The sequence below is a fragment of the Eulemur rufifrons genome, chromosome 2, assembly GCF_041146395.1.
Source record: "Eulemur rufifrons isolate Redbay chromosome 2, OSU_ERuf_1, whole genome shotgun sequence".
Classification (NCBI taxonomy): domain Eukaryota; kingdom Metazoa; phylum Chordata; class Mammalia; order Primates; family Lemuridae; genus Eulemur; species Eulemur rufifrons.
This window is the reverse complement of record NC_090984.1, coordinates 58,548,691-58,574,030: the sequence shown is the minus strand read 5'-3', so window position 1 is coordinate 58,574,030 and position 25,340 is coordinate 58,548,691. Positions and strand designations below refer to the sequence as shown.

At 41.9% G+C, this 25,340-nt stretch overlaps 1 protein-coding gene across 9 annotated transcripts; it reads right to left on the bottom strand.

Annotated features, from left to right (window-relative positions):
- Window positions 1–5,720: 5,720 nt before the first annotated feature.
- On the bottom strand, window positions 5,721–25,260 carry LOC138393612 (ribonuclease 4). Of its 9 annotated transcripts, none has more exons than XM_069484897.1 (3): window positions 24,726–24,787; window positions 24,134–24,259; window positions 5,721–6,884 (listed from the first exon to the last, which is right to left on the bottom strand). In XM_069484897.1, the coding sequence occupies exons 2-3, from the start codon at window positions 24,135–24,137 to the stop codon at window positions 6,424–6,426; spliced, it is 465 nt and encodes a 154-aa protein (XP_069340998.1). In that variant the 5' UTR covers window positions 24,138–24,259; window positions 24,726–24,787; the 3' UTR covers window positions 5,721–6,423. The 9 variants fall into 9 exon arrangements, with proteins under 9 accessions (XP_069340998.1, XP_069340989.1, XP_069341028.1 ...); XM_069484947.1 differs by lacking the exons at window positions 5,721–6,884; window positions 24,134–24,259; window positions 24,726–24,787 and adding exons at window positions 11,754–12,555; window positions 16,281–16,488; window positions 17,986–18,114; XM_069484888.1 differs by lacking the exon at window positions 24,134–24,259 and having other exon boundaries at window positions 24,785–25,260.
- Between the last annotated feature and the right edge of the window lie 80 nt (window positions 25,261–25,340).

Sequence of the window (25,340 nt, the reverse complement as noted above, 5' to 3'; positions counted from 1 at the left end):
GCGGGTGGATCGCTCGAGGTCAGGAGTTCGAGACCAGCCTGAGCAAGAGTGAGACCCCGTCTCTACTAAAAATAGAAAGAAATTATATGGACAACTAAAATATATATATACAAAAAATTAGCCGGGCATGGTGGCGCATGCCTGTAGTCCCAGCTACTCGGGAGGCTGAGGCAGGAGGATCGCTTGAGCCCAGGAGTTTGAGGTTGCTGTGAGCTAGGCTGAAGCCACGGCACTCACTCTAGCCCGGGCAACAGAGTGAGACTCTGTCTCAAAAAAAAAAAAAAAAAAAAAAAAAAAAAAAAATAGAAAATCTGACATGAAACATAGTGATTAATAGGAGCAAAGGCATACACAATTTTTTTTTAACATGCATACACAGGATCCTTCAGAATGAAGACCCAACCTCCCAGTGAAGTACAGAAGCTTATATACCATCTTGAGGTTACAGAGAAAATATGGGCTCAGAGCATGACCAAAGCCAGATTATGGTGGTAAATCAGGTTGTAGTGGCAAGACAGGTTATGGGAAGGGTGTAAGAGGAAGCCTGGCTAACAAATGTGGTCTTGTTATGTAGATAAAACCTTGCAGATAGCAGCCCCCAGACAGGATAGATGGTGAATGTTTCTTTCAGAACTTTAAAAGTATCAGACTCTCAGTTAATCTCTCCTAGATCTGGACAAGGGAAAGCCTGGCTGCATCAATGCAGAGTCTCTGGATGCAAATCTCCCCCCCAAAAGACAGCTTTGCAGAGCCACTTCAAAATATGCCAAAGAAATATATTTTGGGGTAAAATATTTTGATTAATTATGAAAACTGAGATATTAGACATTGGCCATCATTTTAAGTTATTTTCTTATTAACCATTTTTATAGCCTGTGAATATCAGATGCTCATCTAAGTAAGAAACTTAAACACATGGGTATTTTTGCTGATAACTCAGAAGATACAGCTGTTTTCCTTATACCAAAAATATTAAATTAGTCTTATCAAAAATCATACAAAGATCATTTTGTTTCTGGCTGGGTTTATAATTTTATAACCTTTGACACTTTAAAATATCAAGCAGAGACAAATATAAAACTAACCAGTAAACCCAGGCAAAACTGTATGTTGACAATTTTGAAGACATTTTTATTTTTACTTTACCAATAATTTTTTAAACCAACTTATTTACAAATATTGACAAATTCAAGGAAACTTGAAAAACATTTAGGCTTATTTATTTATGAGTGCTCATTTATAAGGCAACTTTGTATGATGTAGATACAACATATAACATAATACCTGTACATACACAAAACACATTTAGACACATACATACACACAGATAAAGATCCAATAGCTTTTACCTTGGAACTCTAGCCAGGAGATAGCAATATGAAGTCACCAGTTTGCAAAAGACACTAGATCCAAATTATTTCCAACAAAATTGGAACTTGTTCACATGACTAAACTTTATTTGCCCCCATAGGTAAAGTAATGAAGGCTGTGAACCAAAATTTTCAGTAAAGCAGTATCCATGGTAGTTTGATTTAAATAAACCTTTTATACTCTTTTTCTTCCTTCAGTTTTAGACAAGTTTTTAATGTTCACATTTTAACAGAACTGGCTGAACTATATAAGAAAAACAAGATCTCCAAGTAGCCTTAAATTAGTGAGTTTTGTCTCAACACCAGTAGAAAAAACCAGCAGATGTGGGGAAGGCAGAAAAGAAAATAGAGAGATGGACAAATAAAAGACTTGACTTGACATTTTTAACTCTATAGTTGCAGGTTGACCATTTGAGCTCTGAATTTTCCTTGATGTAATTTGCCCATCAGTTTAAAACTGTACACAAGAACAGGCCATAATATGTAACCAACTGGAATCCTGGAAAACCTGGCACGCCTTTGAACCTTTCTGTTTACACAAATACTTGCAAGTAGAGGTGCCATAAACCAAGAGAGATGCCTGAAGGGGTTGTTTTCCCTGTTTTTCCTCATTTTTAGAGGATTTGTTTCCCCCTTTTATATCCTTATTCTTTTCTTTTTTTTTTAAGGAGGAACTAAATTGTAGTCTAGGATTTAGTGAAGTGGAGCTGAAAAGCTCAGTTTCTCATTCATCTATAAAAAGGACAGTTCAATTCAATTTCTCACCCAAATGCACAGACAAGCCAATTGAGATTAATTTTGAGAAGAAGAGGAAATGAGGAAGACCCTTTAGAGTACACCTACAAATTAAAATTAGGATCCCAAACAACAGCTTCCTAGGAAAAGAACAGACAGATCAGAATAAACAAGGACAGTCAACCAAGAGCAGGAGGTCTGGGGCTCAGGAGGACTTACCAGTTCCACTTAAGGAGAAGCTCAGAATTGGTGGGCTCAAGGGGGGGACTGTGCTAATACGTAGCACCAAGTCTGGGTTACTCTTTTGGGGGGTTCTGAGTCTTCTCTGAGCCCCACATTGGGTGCCAAGATTAAAAGAACAAAAAACAAACTCTGTAAAATAATTCAAAGAGGTTTATTTTGAGCTAATATTAGCGACTATGGCCTGGGGATCCACAAATCCAAAAAGCCTTGAGTAAGTAGTTCCCAGGTAGTTGGTTACAGTTTGGTTTTATAAATTTTAGGGAGACAGGAATTACAGGTAAAATCATAAATAAATACATGGAAGGTATACACTGGTTTGTCCTCAAAAAGCAGGACATCTCAAAGTGGGGGCTTATAGGTTATAGGTAGGTTCAGAGATTCCTTGATTTGTAATTGGTTAAAGAAATAAAGTTTTATCTAAAGACGTGGAATCAGTAAAAAGGAATGTTTTAAGTTAAGATAAGGAAGTCTGTTAATCAGAGAGCAAGCTACAGTATACCAACTCAAAGAGATCTGTTAAGCAAACTGATGGCCTACAGCTATGACTTAACTTTTGTCTTGCATGGCCTTAGATCCTGTTTGGAATTAGTATAGACTCCAAAAGGGAGGGGATGTAAGGAGGTGTGTCCGACTGCCCTTTCCTTCATGCTGAAAACTCAATTTTAAGGTTTTTTGGGGTCCCTTGGCCAGGACGGGATCCATTCAGTCAGTGGGGTGGGGGGCTTAGGATTTTATTTTCAGTTTACAGAGCTCTAACACATGGCCCCCTGCACCCCTGCCCCCTGCCATCTCTCTCTCTCTCTTGCTCTCATTCTTACTCTCTCTCCCTTTGCTCTCACTCTCACTCTTTCTCTCAGGAGCTCAGAAGATTGGGAGGAAGTGTTAAGGAAAGGACATGACCACAGATTTCCTCTGTAAAATATTGAGAGGATGCCAAGAATGATCATTGTAGGAATTATGAGGAATAACACAGCTCACCTGAATGGATCAGGTATAATAAACACATGTGTATCTGATCATTCAGCAACCTTACAAGTTAGAACTGAAAGAACCCAGTGAAAATGTTCAAATATCCTTTTCAGATTCAATCAGGAAACTATATACAAGTCTCGGCTATATTACAGTTAAACTGAGAATGAAAAAGGTGACCTCTTGAAGAGGAACAGTAATATAAGGTCTGGGACACAACTGGGGGATAAAAAGTTTAGTAGAAACTTTTTTAGCAGAGGACATAGAGACAGGAATAGAAGATAAATTCTACCACAAGTGAGATAATGTGCCCAGCATGAATTGCTTATTTTAATTACTCTAGGAAAACAAATCGTTTCTCTACATTCTCATACAATACTTCTGACACCAGATGTGTGGGTTTTTTCCACAGCAAGCAATTCTCCAACTCTCCAAACACCAGCTGCGTGTCCTACCATTTAATTCAATTCTGACTTTATCTACTTGGAGTTAGCATTAGATCCCACAAGTTAAGAGGTCAGTCCCAGAAGACTGCCCCTAGTTTAGATGCCAATGGCAAGTCTGAGCCTCCAGTAATTTTGACCAACTAGCTATAAACTGGGGGTTCCTGGCACCCACTCTCTGGGTTCAATAATTTGCTAGAATGGTTCACAGAACTCAGGGAAACACTTATCTGTTTACTGGTTTATTGCAATGCATATAATTCAGGAATAGACAAATGGATGAGATGCTAGGTACGGGGTTGGGGGGGCGGTGTGGAGCATCCATGCTCTCTCTGGGCATGCCACTTTCCCAACACCTCCATGTACTCAGCAGTCTGGAAGCTCATCAAATCTTGATGTTGAAGAGTTCTTATGGGGTTTGGTCTCCAGCCTCCTGCCCCCTTCCTGGAGGTCATAGGGGAGAGGGGCTGGAAGTTCCAACTCTCTAATCACTTGGTCTTTCTGTTGACTGGCCCCATCCTCAGGCCATCTAGGGGCCTCACCCTAAGTCACCTGATTAGCATAATCTCAGGTATAATCAAAAGGGGCTTGTTTTGAATAACAAAAGACACTCCATCACTCAATTCAAGTGGTTTAGAAGTTCTGTGACAGGAACCAGATACAAAGACCAAATATATTTCATATTACACCACAATTGCCAACTCTCATGGCTGTTGGCAAGAAGAGATTTCTCTTTCCTCCCTAAATCTAAATATACATATACAGACACACTGTTAGGAGGAAAACGTTCCCTCTACCAATTTAGGTTCAGTGGCCAGAAGTTTGTGAATTAACAGTAGACAGGTTAACAGCAGAAAAGAAATGTTTTATTCATAATTTAGAAAAGCCTTCAGATGAAGAGGCTTCATGAACAGCTAGAGATGGGGGTTTATATACCAGCTTAATAGGAGAAAGGGAGGAGGGTGAGCAGGTTTCTATAGGAAAACAAATAGACTTTTAGGGAAGACAACTGAAAGGTTCCCATAGAGTTTGTTTACACAATTTTCTTGGACTATCTGCTGTCTGGAGACTCCCTTGGAGGGAGATTAATGATGGCTGTATTTTCCAGAGGCTCTGCTTTAGTCAGATGAGGGAAGTCCAGATATGATTTCTTTCTGGGCTGGGCGCCATGGCTCACGCCTGTAATCCTAGCACTCTGGGAGGCCGAGGAGGGAGGATTGCTAGAGGTCAGGAGTTTGAGACCAGCCTGAGCAAGAGCGAGACCCCGTCTCTACTAAAAAATTGAAAGAAATTAACCAGACAACTAAAAATATATAGAAAAAATTAGCCAGGCATGGTGGTGCATGCCGGTAGTCCCAGCTACTTGGGAGGCTGAGGCAGAAGGATTGCTTGAGCCCAAGAGTTTGAGGTTGCTGTGAGCTAGGCTGATGCCACGGCACTCTAGCCCGGGCAACACAGTGAAACTCTGTTTCAAAAAAAAAAAAAAAAAAAAAAAGATTTCCTTCTGTATCTGCCATAATTCAAATGTTTTCAGTTTAGTCCTTACATGCGTGCATGCACACGCACGCACGCACACACACACACACACACACACAGACTCTTCCCTTCTTTAGAAGCTAGCATCTTCATATATCTCTGCTCCCTAATTTGTTTCTAAATATTCAAAGGGAGAAGGGAGGGGTATGAGAATTGTCTTTGAGAGGAACCATTTCTTCTGGAGTAAAGGAGACAAATATTCTGTGTTGTGGTCATGGATGTGATGGGCATTAGTTTTTGACCAGAGTTTATGAGGTTATTAAGGTGCATGAATGTTTATAGACTACAGAAGAATTGAAAGTGGATAGAAGAAAAAGAAATAATCCCATAGCACAGTCTTCTCAGATATCTGAAGTTTAAGTCCTTTAATAAAGGGAAACATAAAAAAAAATCTTTCATTCAGGAAGAATTAATGAATCTTAATGATCTAGCACATTTTTAATACTCTGACTTACTAGGGTGATTTAAAGGTTTGGGAAAAGGAAGAGAAAATTCCTAACATCATTTTCTTAATCTTATCAGACCCAAACATAACAACAATGACAAATAACACAGAGCTTTGATTTTGCTGGTATTTATTTTCAAATTTTTAATGCTTCTCCCAACAGCTGACTTTTGGGCATAACAAAAAACAGACACTCAAAACATTCCTTGTGACTACGTAGAAAAATCCCTGGATGAGTAGCTAGTTAAACTGAACTTTTGTCTCAGCTCTTCCACTAACTTTATGGTCTTCAGCAGATTCTTTAACTCCAAGCTTCTATATATAACAACATCATCAGGGGTGCTACAATATTAAAATGAGACAGCTTAAATGAAAGCACTTTGAAATGCTTGAAATGCTATATAAATACACATAATGACAATTACAGAGGATAGGATCTGAGAGAGCTAAGCTGACCAGTATCATAAAAGGAAGCTTATTATAGAGAAGCCCAGACTCTTTATAGGCATATATCTCCATTTATCTTTAATGCAATGTATTAATATTTAGTAGAATGGGTTATTAAGAGAATAAGAAATGATCAGAGGAGACAGAGCCTGGGACAGTTCAAATGCATTACTCATTGGTATTTAAGGAGTAAGTTAAAGGCCAAACACTGGCCATAACCCCAGCAGGGTAGCATCTATTTGTCAAAGTGCACAGGCACCTCTGGGTTACCCTCACAGGCAATGATGACACGCCGAGTGCTTGCCATGGCTCGATATCTGCAGTTGGGGGCCCTGGAACTTCCTGTCTCCTTGCAGTCTGTGACCTTCACTACACCCTCATGACAGTTCATCTTGCCATTCTTGCACTGGATATTGGTGGTGCTGCAGATACTACGAATGTTCCAGATGTCTTCATGGATGAAGGTGTTGAAGCGCTTGCACTGATGCGTAGTCATCTTCCGTCTTTGCATCATCAAGTTGCAGTATCTGTCATTGCCACCTGTCTCCTCAGGGTCCACATGTTGCCGCAGGAATCGTTGGTACATGCGATCCTGGCCATAGGAGGGCTGTACCAGCCCCAGCCCCAGCAGGGTCAGCAGCAAGAGCAGAAGCAATGAGCAGGTCCTCTGTAGAGCCATCAGTACCTTAGAGGTGCCTGGAAAAGAAAGAAAGGGGCAGGAGAGAGGAAGGTAAGAATTTGGGCACTGGAGAGAGGTATTGAGGATGGCAAGCTGATACTTCCTTGACCCCACTGTTTCCTCTTTACTGTTAGATGAATCATCTTCTCAGCTCACAACTTCTCCCACACTTTCTTCCCTAAGAGTGAATAGTTTGCAAACATGGTCTTTTCTTTTTTATAGAGAGAAGTTGCTGTAGCCAGTACAATGATGCAGGGCGGGGACTGTGTGTGTGGTCAATCTACATGAAACTGCAGTTGTGTCTCTAGAGGTAATTCCCTAGTTGTATGATCTTTGGGGAGTGGAGGGTTCCCTGGAGGTTCCAATTCTTGACAGTTTGGATAAACTCAGGATATGTCAAAGAAAGTTTATGAACTGATTTTATTACCTTACATCTAGGAATCAAGGAAGGTGGAGAAAAGAGAATAGAGTAACGTTTAGGCTTAACTTTTCCTCTCATGGGGCTACTCTTCTTTTTTTAAAAATTTTTATTATTTTTTCCTTTTCCTTTTTCCTTCCTTCTTTCTTTCTTTCTTTCTTTCTTTTTTTTTTTTTTTTTTTATCATGGCTTTAGTCTTCTAATAGTGTAAAATCAGGTCCTTTTGGAAATTCTTTTAATGCTATTAAGAACAACAACAACAAAAAAGAGTACCTAGACTGATACATAATAATATTTTGTGATCCTAAATGTCTCAAAATGGAGTCACTTACGATGACAAGTGACTCAACCCACAGTGAAACTGTTGATCCCTCAGAGTGATAAGCATGGGTATGGTGGACTGAAATGAGAAGATGACACCTGCTGTGGCCAGGCACGCCCTAGACGGGACAAGAAAGTGAAGCCAAAATGCAGCTGAGATGATGGCTATGAACATTCCTGCAGAGGACCATAATAGCTGCCCATGGCATGGCCTAGATGCCTGCAGAAGCTCCACCCGTGAGAACTCTGAGGCTACCTTTTCATCCTCAGTGGCTGCTGCTGGAAGCCCTGCTGGGAAAAGAGCAGTGACCCCACCCCCCATTGGTCAGCCTTCCAAGCAAATCCCGACCTGTGGGTTCATCAGTCGGCATGCTGGTCTCCTGAGCTACTTCCTGTGATTTGTTCCTCCTCTCTCTTATTACTGCCTGTGTGTATTGGATATATCTGCATGATGACAAATATATTTATGTGAAAGCCTCACAGTATGTGAAACCGTGAATTTGTAAGCATTTAATTGGCCACTGAGCCATCCTGAAAACTCCTGGCCTCCAGTTGGAGTTAGCACAATTAGGTTGATTTGAACCTGACAGGAGACAGACACAGTGATTTTAAGATAGTAGATAACAGCTACTGTTTCAATGAACTAGCAAATGAAATGGATGAGCTAATGAACAAGTGAAACTACATGGGTATAGAGAGTGAAGGTGTTTCCCAGGCTTGTGGAATGGACGGATAAGAAAACCTAAGAAACATTAAAAAATAAATCTAAATAGCACAATCTCCACAAAAGAGGACTTGGATTGCCTTTTTTTTTTTTTTTTTTGTCTTGCTGTTTCTATGTATAACCTAAAAATATAGGCCCTGGCGATACCATGCACTGTCATGCATCTCTCCTTAATGTTCTTCCTGTCTTGTCAATAGTTGTTGGTAGTTGTCTGTCTTGTCTAGTTACAGAATCATTGTGTTGTCACCTCTTGGCAGCAGAAAATAAACACATATTTTATAACATTAAGAGAGATATATATCCAGAGCAACAACAAAGAAAGTATGGCCATGTAGTTTCAGAACATTCATTGCTTTTGTTGACTGATTAAAAAAACAAATCCAGGCCTATCTGACTCTAACCTCTCTGCTCTTTCTGTCATTCTCTACTGCCTCTCACATCCCACTTCCCAGATATTCAGGATATTAGAGACATTTATGCTCAGAGTTGCTACCCTTCAGCAACAGAGTTTAATCAGGAATGGAGGTGGTGGGGGGGGCGGGGGGGGGGAGGTCATTCACCAACACTTACTAACCAGATGCTGCCATCTGGAGTCACTCCTGGGATTGACATGAAGTGTGAATCCACTTGACTCTTGCAGTGAGGCAGGGATGATTCACCAGAGCAAAGAAAAATCATCCCGGATTCAACAGGAAGCAAACAACCCAAAGTAGCAAGGGCAACATCTTTAAGAGTCAGACTCCTCTATATGGGCAGCCCAAGAGGTGGCCCCAGCTGAACGCCTGGTTTTATGTATATGGGTTCTACTGTCCTTCCTTTTCAAAGATCCTGATGGCAGATCACACTGTGTGAGTGACAGAAATGGCTTATGAAGGACCTGCACTTCATTCCACCTAAAGTATATCCTTTAATTAGTGATAACGAAAGCAGTATAAAACATAGCTATTGCTCTTTTAAATACTACCTCCCATATTCACAGCCACTTTTCGCCTTTGCACAGAAAGATAATAAAGCTCTATGTCATATTCCTGAGTTTGCAGCTGTAGATCGGATATGCGGTGTTAGGAAGAGAGGGAAGTGAAGGGACTGTGGGAGGCAGGGTGGCAGGGAGAGATAACGCTTGATTTACTCCTCACTCCAAGACCAATGGATACAACTTCTGAAGGTACACATAGTACTTGGGCTACAGCTTCAGCAGAAAAATGTACTTTGGATTGTTTTTCCAATGGCACCTCCAGTCTTACATGGTTTTATCCACTTTCTTTCATCCTGACGCTTTGTGACCAAGAATATGGTTTAGCAAGATAACTGGCTACAGAGAAGACCTATTCATGTGAGAGCAAATCCAGGACCTCAGCTACCCTAACCAAGTAAGCAAGACAAAAAAATATTTGAGGACAGCAGTCCAACGTAGGCAACAGTGGGTATCTCAAAGCTCTAGCTGCAAGACAAAATGGAATGATCTCCAAATCATCTCAACACATACTTTTTGGTCAGGACTTGCCCCAAATGCTTTCTCTACTGCACCACCCTGACTCTCAGTAGGAATTTCTTTTGACACTGTGGTCCCAAAGACCTAGGCTGTGACCTTGGGGAAATTACCTCTCTCAGCATATTTCCTTATAAGTAAAATGAGCGTATTAATGCCTACTCTTAGGGATATTACAAAGAAAAAATAAGAAAATCAAAGCAAAGTGCTTATCACAAAGCCTAGCACATAAGTGCTCAGGAAAAGCTGGCACTTAAACTGTATTATTTTTACCGTTTCCATTTCTCTTGCTTTCCTATGCTTCCTTCAATCTGGATAAAATAATGAGTGGCTACACTGAGTTGCAAATATTATTGACCCCTCTTTATTTGGTAGAGTTAACTGTATTGTCAAGAAATTAGAAGTCTGTTTTTAAACTATAAAATCTCAGCTACTGGGTCCCTAGAGAAACATTTGCTCTCCAAATTGCATGGAATTTTCTTCCTTGCATGGCACCACTCTTAAAAATCTTGATATTTTGGAATTTTTTCCTTCTCTTTCCCATGCAAAGTCAATAATGACAGCTGACCAAGTCTTCAATTCCTCAGATGATTCACTTAAGATAAAATGGCCTGCCTGTGATTTGACATTTTATTCTAAACAGCTTTTGGTTGTGATAGAACAAGAGACCCAGCAGGTCAGGAAGCACCCCCATTCTCCTGCTGCGTGATTTCCTATGAGATAGTCATTTCCCTAACACCAGAGCAGGGCATGCAATGATATCCTCCAAGCAGATGTCTGGAGAAGATGTGAGTTTTCACAGCTGTGGCATGATCAACATAATGATGGCCCATGCCTTTGACTTTCTCCATCAAGGTCTTGAGTGGGGCAATGATCTTGAGTGACTTTGCCTCACCTCAGGGAGTACTAGTTGGAGAACTTGAGAAAAGGGGCCAAACATTCTACCAAAAACTGGGACTTTCTCACTTCCTGAGGAGTTTTTGAGGTTTTATAATAAGGCAACTTTTCTAATAAGAGAGATGTGGAAAACTTTTTCCTATTAGGAAGTGACAGTGTTTTCCATTTTGAAATAGACTAACTCAAGGTGGAAAGATTCCCGTGCTGAGTGTGCACCAGCAACCTACTTCTCAAACCCCTTCCTAAATGTGAATACTTTCAGTGAGGCTGGGCTCTCCAGGGTGGTAGCTGGACACTGGTCTATAATCTGGGTATTGGGGAGCCGGGGCTTTTGGCCCATTTCAGGGCAATGCAGGCAACAGGAGAGGCCACCATAGGGAATACTGCGACCACAATAATGGTGTTCACAAGGCAGCGAAACTAGTGATATATAACTGTCATTTATTAACAACTACTTTCTAAATAAAATATCCAGGCACCTGTTGATAGAAATTAGGTAACAGGAAGCTAAGCAAGGAACCTGCAGATTGATTAGAGTATTTGACAAACAGAGTGTCTGTTAACCTAAGTTATTTTTACTTGGAAACAAATCTTGAGGAAGAATAAGGGATTAATTTGGAATCTTTCTATAACTTCCCTAAGACATCATGATTGTCAGACATTATTTGATAAAGTAAAAGATTATAGAAAAAATAATGTATTCTTTTTTAAATTTTATATTAAGTAAACATGACAAGAAAATATCCTGGGAGCATTCCATTCAAACCAACATAAAAATTACCTCTTGAATGAATTTTGATTTTGTTATTCCCACTGGATTACATGTGTGTGTGTGCGTGTGTTTTTGAGTGAGAGACAGAGTGTAAGTAATCTGTTGGTATGTGGCTACTCGGTTCTAAACTGTTCACCCCAAGGTCTCATATTTGTAAAAGTAACATTAGCTTATTATTTGACAGAAAAAACAATTTGCCTTTCTTGAAAATTCTGCTTAGTGGCTATGAGCCCTGGAATTTTTCCAGATCTCTCTGCAGATCAATTTATCATCCTCACCTTCACAGAGAGGTCAAGGCTACCTCCCTAATGACTGCTAAGAAATTGACCGGTCAGGAAAAAGGTATTTCTATTCCACCCAATCCTCTCAGGGGGCAGCTAAGTAGAGAAAATGGGAAAAGATCAATATGCCAAGAATCAGTGAGAAGACTGATTCTTACTGATTTCAGAAACATTTTTATTTATTAAACATGTTGTAAAACAGAAAACAAAAGATCCAGGTAGCTCATTCTCTGGGCCCCGGCAATGGATGCTGCCAACACAGTCTGGGGTCCAGAGGAGAAACCCCAGGAAAGGAGAGCGGAGCCAGCTCTGGGCGGGGCCTGCTGGTCACAGACGGAGGAAGGACTCATCAAAGTGGACAGGTAAGCCACTTTCACAGGCAACGACAATGTGTCTGAACCCTGGGGTGGCTCGGTACCGGCATGGAGGCCGGGGGGACCCTCCTACGTGTCTGCAAGTGGTGATCTGGAAAGGAGACTTGCTCATTCTTAAATTTTCTCCGTGAGGGCTTCCATTCTTATCTCCACAGATGGCCTTGATGTTACTCTTGTTGCCATGAATAAAGGTGTTGGTGTCTTTGCAGGGTGAGGTCAGGCCTCGTCTCTCCATCATGCTTTCACAGTATCTGTCATTCCGGCCCCTTGGTTTGGCATCATGGTGCTGGGTCAGGAAGTGTTTGTACCTGGAGTCATCCTGAGCCAGGTTCAGTGGGGTCAGACCAAGACCCAGCATGAAGACCAACAACAAGGGGCCCAGGCCCATCACCATCTCTTCCAACAGAGGCTCCTGCCAAGGGCAAAAGGAGGTATGGTAGGGGCATAGAACAGCATTGCCAAATTAGGCTAGAAGAGAAGGGACTTTTCCCTCTGACAGGACAGCATAAATGAGGTCTACTCAGTCACTAAATTACATCTTTTCTCTTCCTAATTAATTTCACACTTCTTGTTGATCCTTCACTCTTTTTTTTTTTTTTTTTTTTTTTTGAGACAGGGTCTCTTTCTCTGTCACCTAGGCTGGAATGCGGTGGTACAATTGTAGCCCACTGCAGCCTCAAACCCCTGGGCTCAAGCAATACTCCTGTTTCAACCTCCTAAGTAGCTGGGATTATGGGTACATGCCGCCACACTTGGGTAATCTTTTAATTTTTTGTAGAGATGGGGTCTCACTATGTTGTCCAAGGCCAGTCTTGAACTCCTTGGCTCGAGTGATCCTCCCCACCTCAGCCTCCCAAAGTGCTGGGATTACAGGTGTGAACCACCATCCCTGGCCTCAACCCACCCGTTTGGAAAGTTTAACAGTTTCCTGATGGCAATTCCCAGCCCCAGCCATTCTTTCCTATCCCTTGGGATCACTGAGTATTTATCTTTCTGTAGGTTGTAGCATTATAAAATCCATTTGTACTCTTTAATTCATTTATTAATTAATTTAATAACAAGCATTACATACGCCCCTACCAGGATTAGGTAGGGACTGTGCTAGGTCCTGGGATGCAAAGACCATTAAGACACACCAATGCCTCCCTAAAAGGAGATGTGGCATCCATAGGGAAGGGATGGGAGTCCCAGTTTATTGAGATGAGATAGTAACGGAGGAGATGAGAGCTAGGAAGAGAAACTTTCAGGGAACCCTAAACCCAGGGAACAGTCAATCAGAGGATTGTTGAAGACAAAATTCTAGGTACTCAAGTTTACTAGTCAACTAGCTGTGAGGAGAGCATTTGAGAGTAGTTTCACCCTGGGGTGAAAGGAGACCTATTTCCCCAAGAATTAGGTGGCTCATTGCCAAAGGTGGACTTGTTATGTACTATTTAGAAAGAACAGGGAGGAACAGGGAAGAAGCCATGCAATGCTTGAAAGTGGGTCTGGCATTAACTCCTACAGAGGAGACAAAGGAATTCACTCTTATCTGTAGGAGCTTTTCACATTGGAAACAATTTGGATTACTCTACAGACTATTTTCTAGGTCCTCCTGCATAGGTACATAAACTATTACATGACAGGCAAATGGTGTTATTATATGGAAAAAAAAAAAAACTCCTTAGGACTTTTTCATCAAATCAAAAGCCTTACAATTTTCTGTAATGACCTCTTAACACCTTCCTCGAAAGAAGAAGAAAGAGTCGGGTGTGGTGGCTCACACTTGTAATCCCAGCACTTTGGGAGGCTGAGGCGGGAGGATCACTTGAGGCCAGCAGTTTGAGATCAGCCTGGGCAACAAAGAGAGATCTATCTCTACAAAAATTTAAAAATTAGCCAGGTGTGGTGATGTACACCTGTAGTCCCAGCTACTTGGGAGGCTGAGGCAGGAGGATCCCTTGAGCCCAGGAGTTCGAGGTTACAGTGAGCTATGATCTCACCACTGCACTCCAGGATGGGTGACAGAGCAAGACCCCGTGTCTAAAAAAAAAAAAGAGAGAGAGAGAGAATAAGAGGATTCCTGCCATCTTCTCTCAAGAGCTATCAATCTCAAACTGTAGAACTCACATATCCCAGAGGTGGTGCATCACAGACACTCAAACACACCTTTAGGTAAATATGTTCCTTCTTCCTAGAACATGATTTTAACTCAATGACAGATAATTGAAAATAGAACTAAACAAAATAGAAAATAAGTTTCTTATGAACTTTTAAGATGTTTTTTAATGAAATTTGAAGATTTTGAGGATTGAAAGGTATTTGGTATTTGGAGCAGGTAGTTTCTGACTATACCTTTAGTCTTTGGAAAAATTTTAAAGACCATAAAGACCATTCAAAGCCTTTTAAAACCACAATTGTCTACAGAAGAAAACCCCAAATCATTGATCTAGGCCACATTATATCAAATATCCGTGAATGTCCCTATATTTGAAAATAAAAGTGACTTTTCATTGTAAAATTTTAACTTATTTTTACAATTTTGGTTTTTAAATTATCTATGAATAACTCATTTAATTTCTGATTGACTAAGATTTCTTGGTAGTCATCATATATACTGAGAAAGTCTTACAATAGTAGAAAAATATGATCTGCAAATTGCTCTTAAATGCAATATATTTCTTATGAACCCTAACTTTAAAAATAAATGGTATATTTTCATAGACATTAAATTAATTATTAATTTTTATTTTGATCTTCTCCTGTAAGTTAATGAACATTTTCATATCAAATATTTTTGTAGCCCTTACGAAGGCCATGGGTCCTAGCAGTAGGGCTGTAGTGTGGCTAACACAGTATGACTGTGAATCCAGAAAGACAAGGGAATCCGAGTTCTGCCATTTACGGGAGAAGGTATGTGACTGGGTGAGCAAAGGGAGCTCTCTTTCTAACCAGCATTTGGCATTGATACTATTACCAATTATAATCTATGTACTTAATGGAAAATTTTCAGCTGCTATTTATTTCCGTATTGTGAAATGACCAAAAAATTCCTTAGCATATAATTTGGTATTCTTCAGCAGTGTACCAAATTTGTCTACACTGACACTTGTCCACATTTGAGAGAATTGCTGGCCCGAAAAGTCTGAAATTCCATGGTGAAGGTATATTCTGGGGAGTTTACCAAGGAAGTGGTATATGATTGCAGAAGGGAGACCCACCTGTAAAGGAATAAGTATTCACACATGGCAGCTGTGGCTGCTGGGCTGCCGTGCTACCCACTTGCCAAAATTCTTTACATTTCCATTGTGCTTTTCAGTCTCCTGGGTGTGTTTCCTCTGTCTAATCTTATTAAAGTTTTATTGATTTGCGATCAACTACGTCTCTTGCTCTGTATGAGCAAATATTTACTTCCAATGTCAAAAGCAATTTTAGAATCTCAGGTTCTCGCTGCGATTAATCAATACCCCTCTGCCTGGTGCCAGCATTCCAGATTTCAAAAATCAGTAAGTAGGCCGGGCGTGGTGGCTCACGCCTGTAATCCTAGCACTCTGGGAGGCCGAGGCGGGTGGATTGTTCGAGGTCAGGAGTTCGAGACCAGCCTGAGCAAGAGCGAGACCCCGTCTCTACTAAAAATAGAAAGAAATTATATGGACAACTAAAAACATATATAGAAAAAATTAGCCGGGCATGGTGGCGCATGCCTGTAGTCCCAGCTACTCGGGAGGCTGAGGCACTAGGATCGCTTAAGCCCAGGAGTTTGAGGTTGCTGTGAGCTAGGCTGACGCCACGGCACTCACTCTAGCCCGGGCAACAGAGCGAGACTCTGACTCAAAAAAAAAAAAAAAAAAAAAAAAAATCAGTAAGTAGAACCAGAGCCGGTAGTACCCAGAAGAGACATTAGGTGGCAGTGGTGGATAGGAATGTTGCTAATGTCTTCTGTTGCAGAGGAGACAGTCCTTGCAGCAGGTGCCACTGCTGTTCAGGTTGTGGACATATTGCTGTTCACAGAACGGAATGTGAGCCTACTTAGAGTCTCTGTCCAAACTCTCTGACTTAGATATTAAGACCAAGGACACCTCACTAGATTCAGGTGTCAAAGCAAAAGCCACAAAGCTCAGGATTTGCCCATAAGGATATCACAAACTAAAGACTTACCTGTTGTCAGGTTTCAGGGATACCATTTTCAAGCATGCCATTACCCATGTGATCTTGGACAAACAGATGACTATTTACTTGGCAGTATTTCCTACTGGTGTAGGGCCCATATTATTCACCTTGAGCCACAGTGCTTGCTTCATAATAAACCCTCAATATTTTTTAAATGATTGATTTCACTTTCTTCTCCAGGCCTAAGTTTGTCCATCTATAAAATGAGAGAGTTGCTAGTTCTAAAAGTCTGAAATTCCATGGTTCTCCTTAAACATAATAGAGCCTTTGCTAGTTTCACTAGCAATAGTTCAGTGACCCTGGAATTACAGAGACAAATTTTAAGTTTAATTGGTGGCACAAGGCACCAGCTAAAACAAATAGATGTCAGGGTGACCTGTGGCCCAATCTCACTGAGATGCATCATCCCTTAAGGCTCAGTGTGTAAGCCAAGCTCACATATCACTCTAGGTAAGGTACTAGACTCACACTATATAGGGGCTTTGCCTCCTTAAAAGCCACTTGCTTTTTGGAATTTGAAGGCCCTCACATCCCAGTCTGGAGAGGTAGAAGGGTATTTTTGTTTCTGATCTGAAGAATTTGCACATTCATTTTGTAACAACTCAGCTAAGGTTTGCGCAGATTTACTGTAATCTTGATTCCCTAAGACATCCAGAAACCAAATCCCAGCAAGCACACACCATGACCACCAATATTTAACATCTGCTCCTCACTCACAACTTTCTCACTCATATATTCAACTCTAAATTTCCCAAAAAGTAAGGTAAAGTAGATTAGGGAGAAAACCAGCAAGAGACAGATTATTTGTGGTGCAGAAGTGAATTTGCCTAAACCGAGGGTGCAAAGCCTCACATCTGGTGGTAAAAGTCATATAGACATATCCAAACACATAACTGTCAGTCAGCTTTTTTTAGTGGAATTTGTCCCAATTGTTCTTTAGATTAACTTTATTTTCTGTCTGAAACTAATTAGTCTTCACAAGAATTAATATTCTCTTCTTCTCCTCACAGGCAATGTTCTGTATTCAAGGGATCCATCAACTTTTACACACCAGGGGGTTAACTGGACAGTTTCTGATGAGTAACTAAGGTTACTATATTCATAACTATGGCTTCACACTTTTACATATTCTAGGGCAAAATCCCCCAAAGTGAAAGCATAACACCCAATGCATATTCCTCCCTTTATTTCCTTTCCTTCTTTCCTCCCTTCATCCTGCCAGTGTGCCTTCTTTTGATCTTGGGATGTGTTCCACTTTATTTTCAAAGAGCATCCAAAATTTCCAAGGAAAGAAATTAGCAGGGAAGGTTAGAAGGTGCTAAAAACATACTTTCTGTTTCTTTCCTTGTTAAGCCACATAAAATGTCTGTAATGTGGACAAGGGGACCTCCAGATACCCTTCAGCAAATGGCTTCCCCAGATCTTTGGGGATTTCATCACAATCTGGAAATCCCTCCTAAACCTCTACTTGCCTCCAGTCTTACTAATTTCCCTTTATCCACATATAGGCTATCCCAAAAGAAACCTGTTTCCATTTTAAACTTTAGAATCTGAACTGTTTTCTTTTTAATTCACGAGCTTGAGCCCGGAGGGTTTAAACGGGGGTGGGGGGTGGGGGTGGGAATAGTTTCATTGAAATGGATGGATGACTAGAAATAATATATTTATATAAACAAATAGAACAAAAGATTACCCAGGAGGAAGAATCTTACAAAAATCTGGCAGTTTCCCTTCAACTGGAGATGGGTTCCAGCTGTTTGTTCTTGGAGATGGGCTCCAGCTGTGTGAACCTGGAGGCCCCTCCTGGTTCTAATTATATAGTGTTTACATAAAGGGGGTGGAGTGAATAGATCCAAGGATCCCCTATCCTGGCAAAGATATGAAAGCCAAGGACACTGCTCTTGAACAAACAAAGAGGAAAGTCATTCCCCTTTTCCCTGGGCATGATTGGGTTAAATAGTAACCCACCTAAATAGATTAGGGATTTGTTCTGGGAGGCAAAGTTTGCTAAACATGGCCTTTTGTCCCAAAGCTGCCCTTTTCTGTTGTCTGTCGTTCTTACTCTTGCCAATGACAGGACTGTGGTTTTGTTGTTCACAAGCGACAGTCTGGATCATACCATCTCGGATCTTGCAGGTCAACTCCAAGAGCTGCCTTGGAAGAAGTGGCAGAGTAATCTACAGTCTTCTCGTAAGATGCTTTTCCACTCTTTTTTCTATTTCTCCACATAATTTGGTTTCTTGAAAGATGCTATCCAGGTTATTCCATAGATTTCACAAAACCAAAAAAGCACTTCAAGAGAAGGTTATGTAACAGCTATTAGTACCCATCCCCCTACCTCAACCTCCCAGCTACTAACCGCCAGACATATCCTTGCCATGTTTTCTGGACTTCTCCTTCCTTTCATCTTTACCTGTCTCCAAGAAACTAACCCTGAACACTCAATCTTCGGTTCCTTGTAACACAGTTGCAAAATATTATAGATTATCTTTACCGTTAATGCAATGCTGATATTGTGTCCACTCACAAAGTAGATTTTCAGCTTGCATAGAAACAGTGGGCCAAAGTCACCAGGATCACTTTATAGAGCTACAGTTTCAAACATCAGGCAGCAGCAGGATGCTGTTTCACAGACCCCCAGCACTTACCTACAGTGGTATTGGATCTAGAAGTGTTATCTTTTTAAAAATCCTCAACCATCTATTGTCGTCCATCCACCACCAAGTATTCAGCCTGCCTGCATTTCAGAAAGTGTCAACTAAAAACAGGCTGTCTGCCAGTAAAACAACTGCACTTGAATTCATCACAATAATTATAATAATCAGTGTTACCTTTCATTTTATGAAGCTCTGATATACATGATTCCATTTAACCGTGAGGTAGGAGGTAGATATTATGTGAATCTGTTTTGCTTATGAGGAAACTCCAAGATCAAACAGCAAATGAATGGTGGAGTCAGACTTCAAACCCTCCATCTTCAGGGAGAAAATCTACTCATCTTTTCAGAGGCAGCTCAAGCAACGCCTCCTCTGAATTCCAACTGACTTTCTTCAATCCTATCCAAACTCCAGAGGAGTTACTCACTTCTTTCTTTTTGTATTCCCTGTACCCAACACATACCCCACATGAGGCAAGTGGGGAGCAGGGGCCCCAAGGTGATGGCTTAAGTTGCACGGACTTCAGATATGTCCAGACGTGTCTGAAAAGATGGTGAGTCAGCCGAGGGAAGCCTGTTTGTGCAAGAGTCTGTGATGCCCCTGGGAAAGGATTCATCCTAATAGAAGAATATGATGTGGGGCAGGAGAAAGAAACAAAGATCACGGAGCAGCGCTGGGGAAGTGTGCCATTCACATCCCCTTCTGATCTTGCTTCCTAGGTCCGAGGAGAGGACACAGCAATAAAAACTTAAATAAAATAAAGGTTGTTTTGTGAAATCTGTCTAAGATTCAGGAAGCACATTGCAAGTCAGTGTAAAGAAGTTGACTGCAAGGTTGACAGGGAGTGGTTAGAGGGTAGAGACAGGGGCAAAGTACCTTCCCCCACATGAGGATCCTGTTGGGGCAAATTTGAGGCAAGTCTGGACACAAGAGCTAGAGCATCAGGCCAAACCATCCACTCTACCAGAAAGGACACTGTGTGTTGGTATCTTCAGACATTCTCAGCATCTGGGACAGACTGCACATGGGGAGTGGAAGCAGGATAGGAGTCTAAAGGCAGCCTCACTGTGTGGGTCAACAGGGCTAATGTGCAGGCATGTTTACACTGTCTGGGAACTTCAGGAATGCTCAGAGAAGAATACGAGCTGATTTGGAGTTCTTATAACATGGCTGGGATGGATCTGGTTTGACTTCAGGTTGGTGCTAGCAGTGAAACAGGTCATTAATCATCACTCCTTCAATAGTTAATTGATCTTATTGTCTCTCTAGTGGATGGAACCCTTTGAGAGAATAATTGTCATATCATTTCTATATTCTTAGTATCTAAAACTAAAAAACCGTGACTGCCACTTAGGTACCAAATTCTTTTTGTTATCTCTCATTGCTTCTAGAATGCACCATCTGATCTCACTTTGGGGATCCCACCCATGAAGTCTTATGGCTTCTCTTAAAGGTTTATAGACACGATTGGGTTTGGTAGTAATTACCAAATAAGGCAGGCCTCATTCCCAGGCAGAGCAGGAAGGCTTCCAAGGTTCCCAGGAAGGCTCTGCTTCTAGTGTACTGATAATTCCTGAAATCTCACTGATAATACCTTCATTTTTGAAGGTCTGCACTCCAGTGCAAAAATCCCTAGGAGAGTAAACTCTTTGAACAGGTGTCAGTAATTTACACATCACTGGGCATGTGCTTAGAGCCTCTCTTAAGAACAAATTTGGGGCCGGGCGCGGTGGCTCACGCCTGTAATCCTAGCACTCTGGGAGGCCGAGGTGGGCGGATCCTCTGAGCTCAGGAGTTCGAGACCAGCCTGAGCAAGAGTGAGACCCCACCTCTACTAAAAATAGAAAGAAATTATATGGACAGCTAAAAATATATATAGAAAAATTTAGCCGGGCATGGTGGCGCATGCCTGTAGTCCCAGCTACTCGGGAGGCTGAGACAGGAGGATCGCTTGAGCTCAGGAGTTTGAGGTTGCTGTGAGCTAGGCTGACGCCACGGCACTCACTCTAGCCTGGGCAACAGAGTGAGACTCTGTCTCAAAAAAAAAAAAAAAAAAAAAAAAGAACAAATTTGGTAACTGGAAGAGACTGAGGACTTTAGGAGGAGGAAGAGTGGGCAACATGGGGAGCCTGGAGAAGGACAAACTTCATCTTCTTTTTAGCTTTGTTGGGGCACAGTCCTGCCTGACCTTCATTTTTTTTCCTTTTCTCTTCCTTTCTATCTGTATCCCCAACCAAATCCTGAGCTAAAAGGACAAAGGTTGGGAGTAGTGAGAAAAGAACTAAGCAAACTGCCATCAACTGCTTTCACTCAGTACCATGTGTCTCTGGGAAGAAAGGGACAGGCACGCCTCTGGCCAGTACCGCCAAATGCCAAAGTTTCTTCTGCCAAATGCCAAAGTTCTAAGTGTTTTAGGAACAAAGAGAAGTAATGTAATGGGATGTGGGGCCCACAGAGAGGGGCCTCTACTGGCATCTGATAGAGTACCCAAATGCTTAATTTCCCTTCATGGGCAAATAGGTACCATTTAAATTAATCAACACATCACTTTTTAAACAGACACTGAAGAACTGAGTTCTAAAAAGTTATCACCCACTCATTTGTTAGGGAGGAGAGCTGCCAGGTTCATTGCAACACCCCGATTGCCTCAGCAGTCCCTGATGGATGCAGCAGCCAAACTAACTCCCACAGCCTGAGATGACTTGATCAACATGGTCCTTCTCTGATAAATCACCCAAAAGCAGAGATAAGGTACTTTACCCTAACACACACACACATACACACACTCACTCAGTGTCATGGCCTGAAACACCAATTCAAGCAACTTGCACAAACAGAGCAGCCTCTGATTTTAGCATTATGCTGAGGGGCGGCCTGAAGCCTCTGAACACAGACAGGTCCCTTCTCTGCTCTGGGCGTTCACCTAACAACCTTTGAAGGATTCATGACCTGCCCACGTAGTTGACAGTGCAAAAAGCCAGTTTTTTCTTTTTCTTTTCAAATTGGCACAAGGAGGTTATATTGAAACAGAAAATAGGGTTTTGGAAAAAAAAAAGTTTTTACTATTTCATTAAAATGCATCTAGTTACTCGTTTGTGTTTCACAATAATTACAGCAAGAAATTATTATGATTAATGAACATTTATCTTTGTATTTTTGTCAGTAATTTTAATATGTGCGAAGCAATTGCCAATTGAAAAAAATACTCATGTATTTGAAAAGTGTTTTGATAGCTTGAACTTGAAAGTCATTCCCCTTTTCCTGGAATTTCTTTTGTCTCTCCTTCGAGCCAATAGCATCCCTGCACATAGACATGGGAAGCATGGGTTCTCCCTCCAAAGACTCTAGCGTTGAAGTACTTTCCTCCTTTATAAACAGTATATATGTTTAATTCTGTCCTTTGGACTAATTATAAGATTAAGTGATGGAAGGAATGGACTAGATAATTTCTAAATTCCTTTATAACTCTAACATTTTTTAGGTCTATAAACATGAAACTTATTCTGTAAGAGAAGTAACAGTTCAAGGAGGAAAAGCTCACATGAAAAGACGGGTCATGCCTTCAGGAAGCAGGGACACTATTGACTGAGGGAGAATGGGGACAAAGTCCTGCCGATATGTCTAGACTTCCAAACAAAGACAAAATTTAAACATTCACTTTTCAACAAACTCTGAGCTTTGTGCCCATTCCCTCTTTCCCAGGTATTTCAAGGTATTCTGAGAATAACTGTTTGCAGAAGAGTGCTCTTTGCTAGAATGCAGATTAAATAAAAACTCCTAAAAAGGAGTTTCATGGGCCTACATTGGTCCACTTTTTCATCCAACTACTTTAATTTGAGTCACATTGGCAAATGTTTCCAACAATAACTTGACAAACCTCTTACTCTTGCCTGCTTATAACCTGACATCTGCTCTCTCAACGATAGCTGAAGCCATTCCTTTTTTCCTGGAATGATTTTTCCCACCCTCTCTGCCAAACTATAGTTTTTCTCCACACTACTAGAGTGCCTTCTTTTATATGAGTCATGTTGCTAATGCCTCACTACTCCATGGGGTCATAGAATAAGAGAGGGAGGGACCTCTGCCACCAACTGAAGAGCCCTCATTTTACAGATGAGATAACCGAGGAACAGAGAAAGAGACATGCATTGTCTATGGAACATATGGTGTTCTGGGACTAGAAGCTTTCCAATGCACCACACAACTTTTATATTCGATATTAGTAATTTTGAGAAAATCAAAGCTAATTTTAAAGGTGCCACAGAAAGTTGCTGTTTAAAGGAAACCTACACTGAATATTTCCACAAATTCCAAAAATATTTTACTCCCCTTTTCATTGGTAAAAGAGTTGCTTGAATTGAAGTTGTTAGGGTGTGCATCTCAGCCTGTGAGAAGGATTTCTAACACAGAGACTAGGATGTAAAGAAGTAAAAAGTTTATTTTGTTTTCTTAGAAAGAAAGAGATAGGGAGAGAGGGAAAGGGGGGGAGAGAGATAGAGAAAGAAAGAAAAGAGAAAGGAAAGACAAAGAAAGAGAAAGACAGAGAAAGAGAGAAAGAAGGGATATGGCACAGCACTGAAAAAAAAGTAGGGGAAAGTGTCAGCGCTGAGGCCAAGCAGCTTGCCACTTTTATGGCGACTAAGAGAAAGGAAAAAAAAAAGTGATTGCTGCTACTTGATAACAGAAACGACTGTTTTTGTTTGTTTGTTTGTTTGTTTTCTGTTCTTGGAGACTTGCTTATCTCTTGTTCTGGAGAGTATTAAGAAAAATCCTTTTGTCTGCTCAGCTCCTTTCAATTGCTGTGTAAACATCTTTAGAGGTTACAAAAAGTCTTAAAAGACAGCGATAGAGTGAAGGTCCCTTGAGATCAATCTTGGAGACAAAATCAGATAGTTATTTTCTCTGTTAGATAATTCATTAACAAAGCCATCCTTTCGGAAGAGTCTGTAACAAACTTATCCTTCACTAACTATTTAGTAGCTCTTTGAATACCTGAGGCCGCTTCTGGGAAGTTGGCCATGTGCCGTTCAGATAATTACGTCACTTGGGTTTCTAAGTGATTACATTGATGACTTGATTATAAGCTTCTTACTGTCACAGAGGGACGGTCTTGGTTCATTTGAGATTTTCTTAGCCCCTTTACTGGCCTTCCTAAATAAAGATGAAAGCTACCCATGGGCTTACCCATGTGCTGTTATCATTTGACGTGCTGTCTCAGAGCCAGAAAACTGAGGATCCCAATCTTGCAGTAAGAAGGCTTAGAGAAGAGGGTGTTGCAAGTGTCTCCAAGAATTTCACAACACTGGCTGACTGGTTAAGGGTGGGGAGACAGAAAACAGTGAACAGAAAACGAAAACACCGGTCCTCAAATGTTAGTTAGGCTTGCAAAAACTGGACAAGGCCTGCTTCACAAATCTGGTGATCAACCTGGGTACCCAGAGAAATTTCCTTAGCCGTGGACAAGGGCAGGCCTCCCCGACCTCCCTTCGGTTCGCCGATCGCGTGGTCCCCCTCCGAGCCTGGGTTCTAGGCAGCAGGGCATTCGCGCTGGCGCCTCTGCCCAGCTGCGGAAAGTAAGAACCGGGGTGGGAATGCAATCGCTAACTCGTACGCGAACGGGATTTTTACTTCCTTCCCCACTCCTCCCTCCCCGAGTCCCGTCCCACAGACGCCTCCCCGAGGAGCCCCGTGCCGCGTCTGCCAGCGCGGGACTCCCGGGCCAGAACGCGCTCGACGAGGCTACCAAGAGGGAAGAGGCGCAAGAGTGGGAACGCACCTCGGCTTCGGAAAAAGGCGGCAGAAACCGGCAGAGCAGTGGAAAGTTTTGTTTCTCACCCGCTTCCTCCTCCCTAGCACGATGATGGGGAGCTGGTAGGAAACGCAGAGATGCTCTTTTGAATCTGGCTTTGGATCTGCGTGGGGTCGGCGTGCGCGTGTCTGTGCACCCGGACGGAACAGAGGCGCAGTGAGGAGAGGAGGGTCGGCGCGGGAGCCTGTGGGGCTTGGGACCGCGCCCCATTTCCCCGGGGAGGCCCCTCCCGCCTGGATCCGCCTCCGGAGCCGGCGCTGCAGCCGCCCCCGCCCCACGCGCAGCTGGCAGATCCCCGCCAGGGCAGAAAACGAGCCTGGGCTCCACGCGGCTGCCCCCGCGAAACCCAACGGGCAGCGGCGGCGGGGAGACGGCGGGAAACTGGCCTCGGCTCCCAAGAGCTAGGCGGCCCCTCGGAGGCGTCCCCTGGCGGAACATCTAGGAACGGAAGGAATTTAGTGCCGAGACTGGTTACTAGACCCATCTGCCAAGTGCTCGTTCAATGCGGTCTTCAGCAGGACAGTCAGAAGACGAGAGTTTGTACGGAACTTTTTTATGTAGTTGACATAAGGGAAAAATAAC

Coding starts and splice junctions, on each gene's coding strand:
- LOC138393612 (XM_069484877.1), bottom strand. CDS start 25,196: ATGTTCCGCCAGGGGACGCCTCCGAGGGGCCGCCTAGCTCTTGGGAGC. Junction 12,556..24,725: donor CGCCTTTTTCCGAAGCCGAG/GTGCGTTCCCAC, acceptor TGCCCTTGGCAG/GAGCCTCTGTTGGAAGAGAT.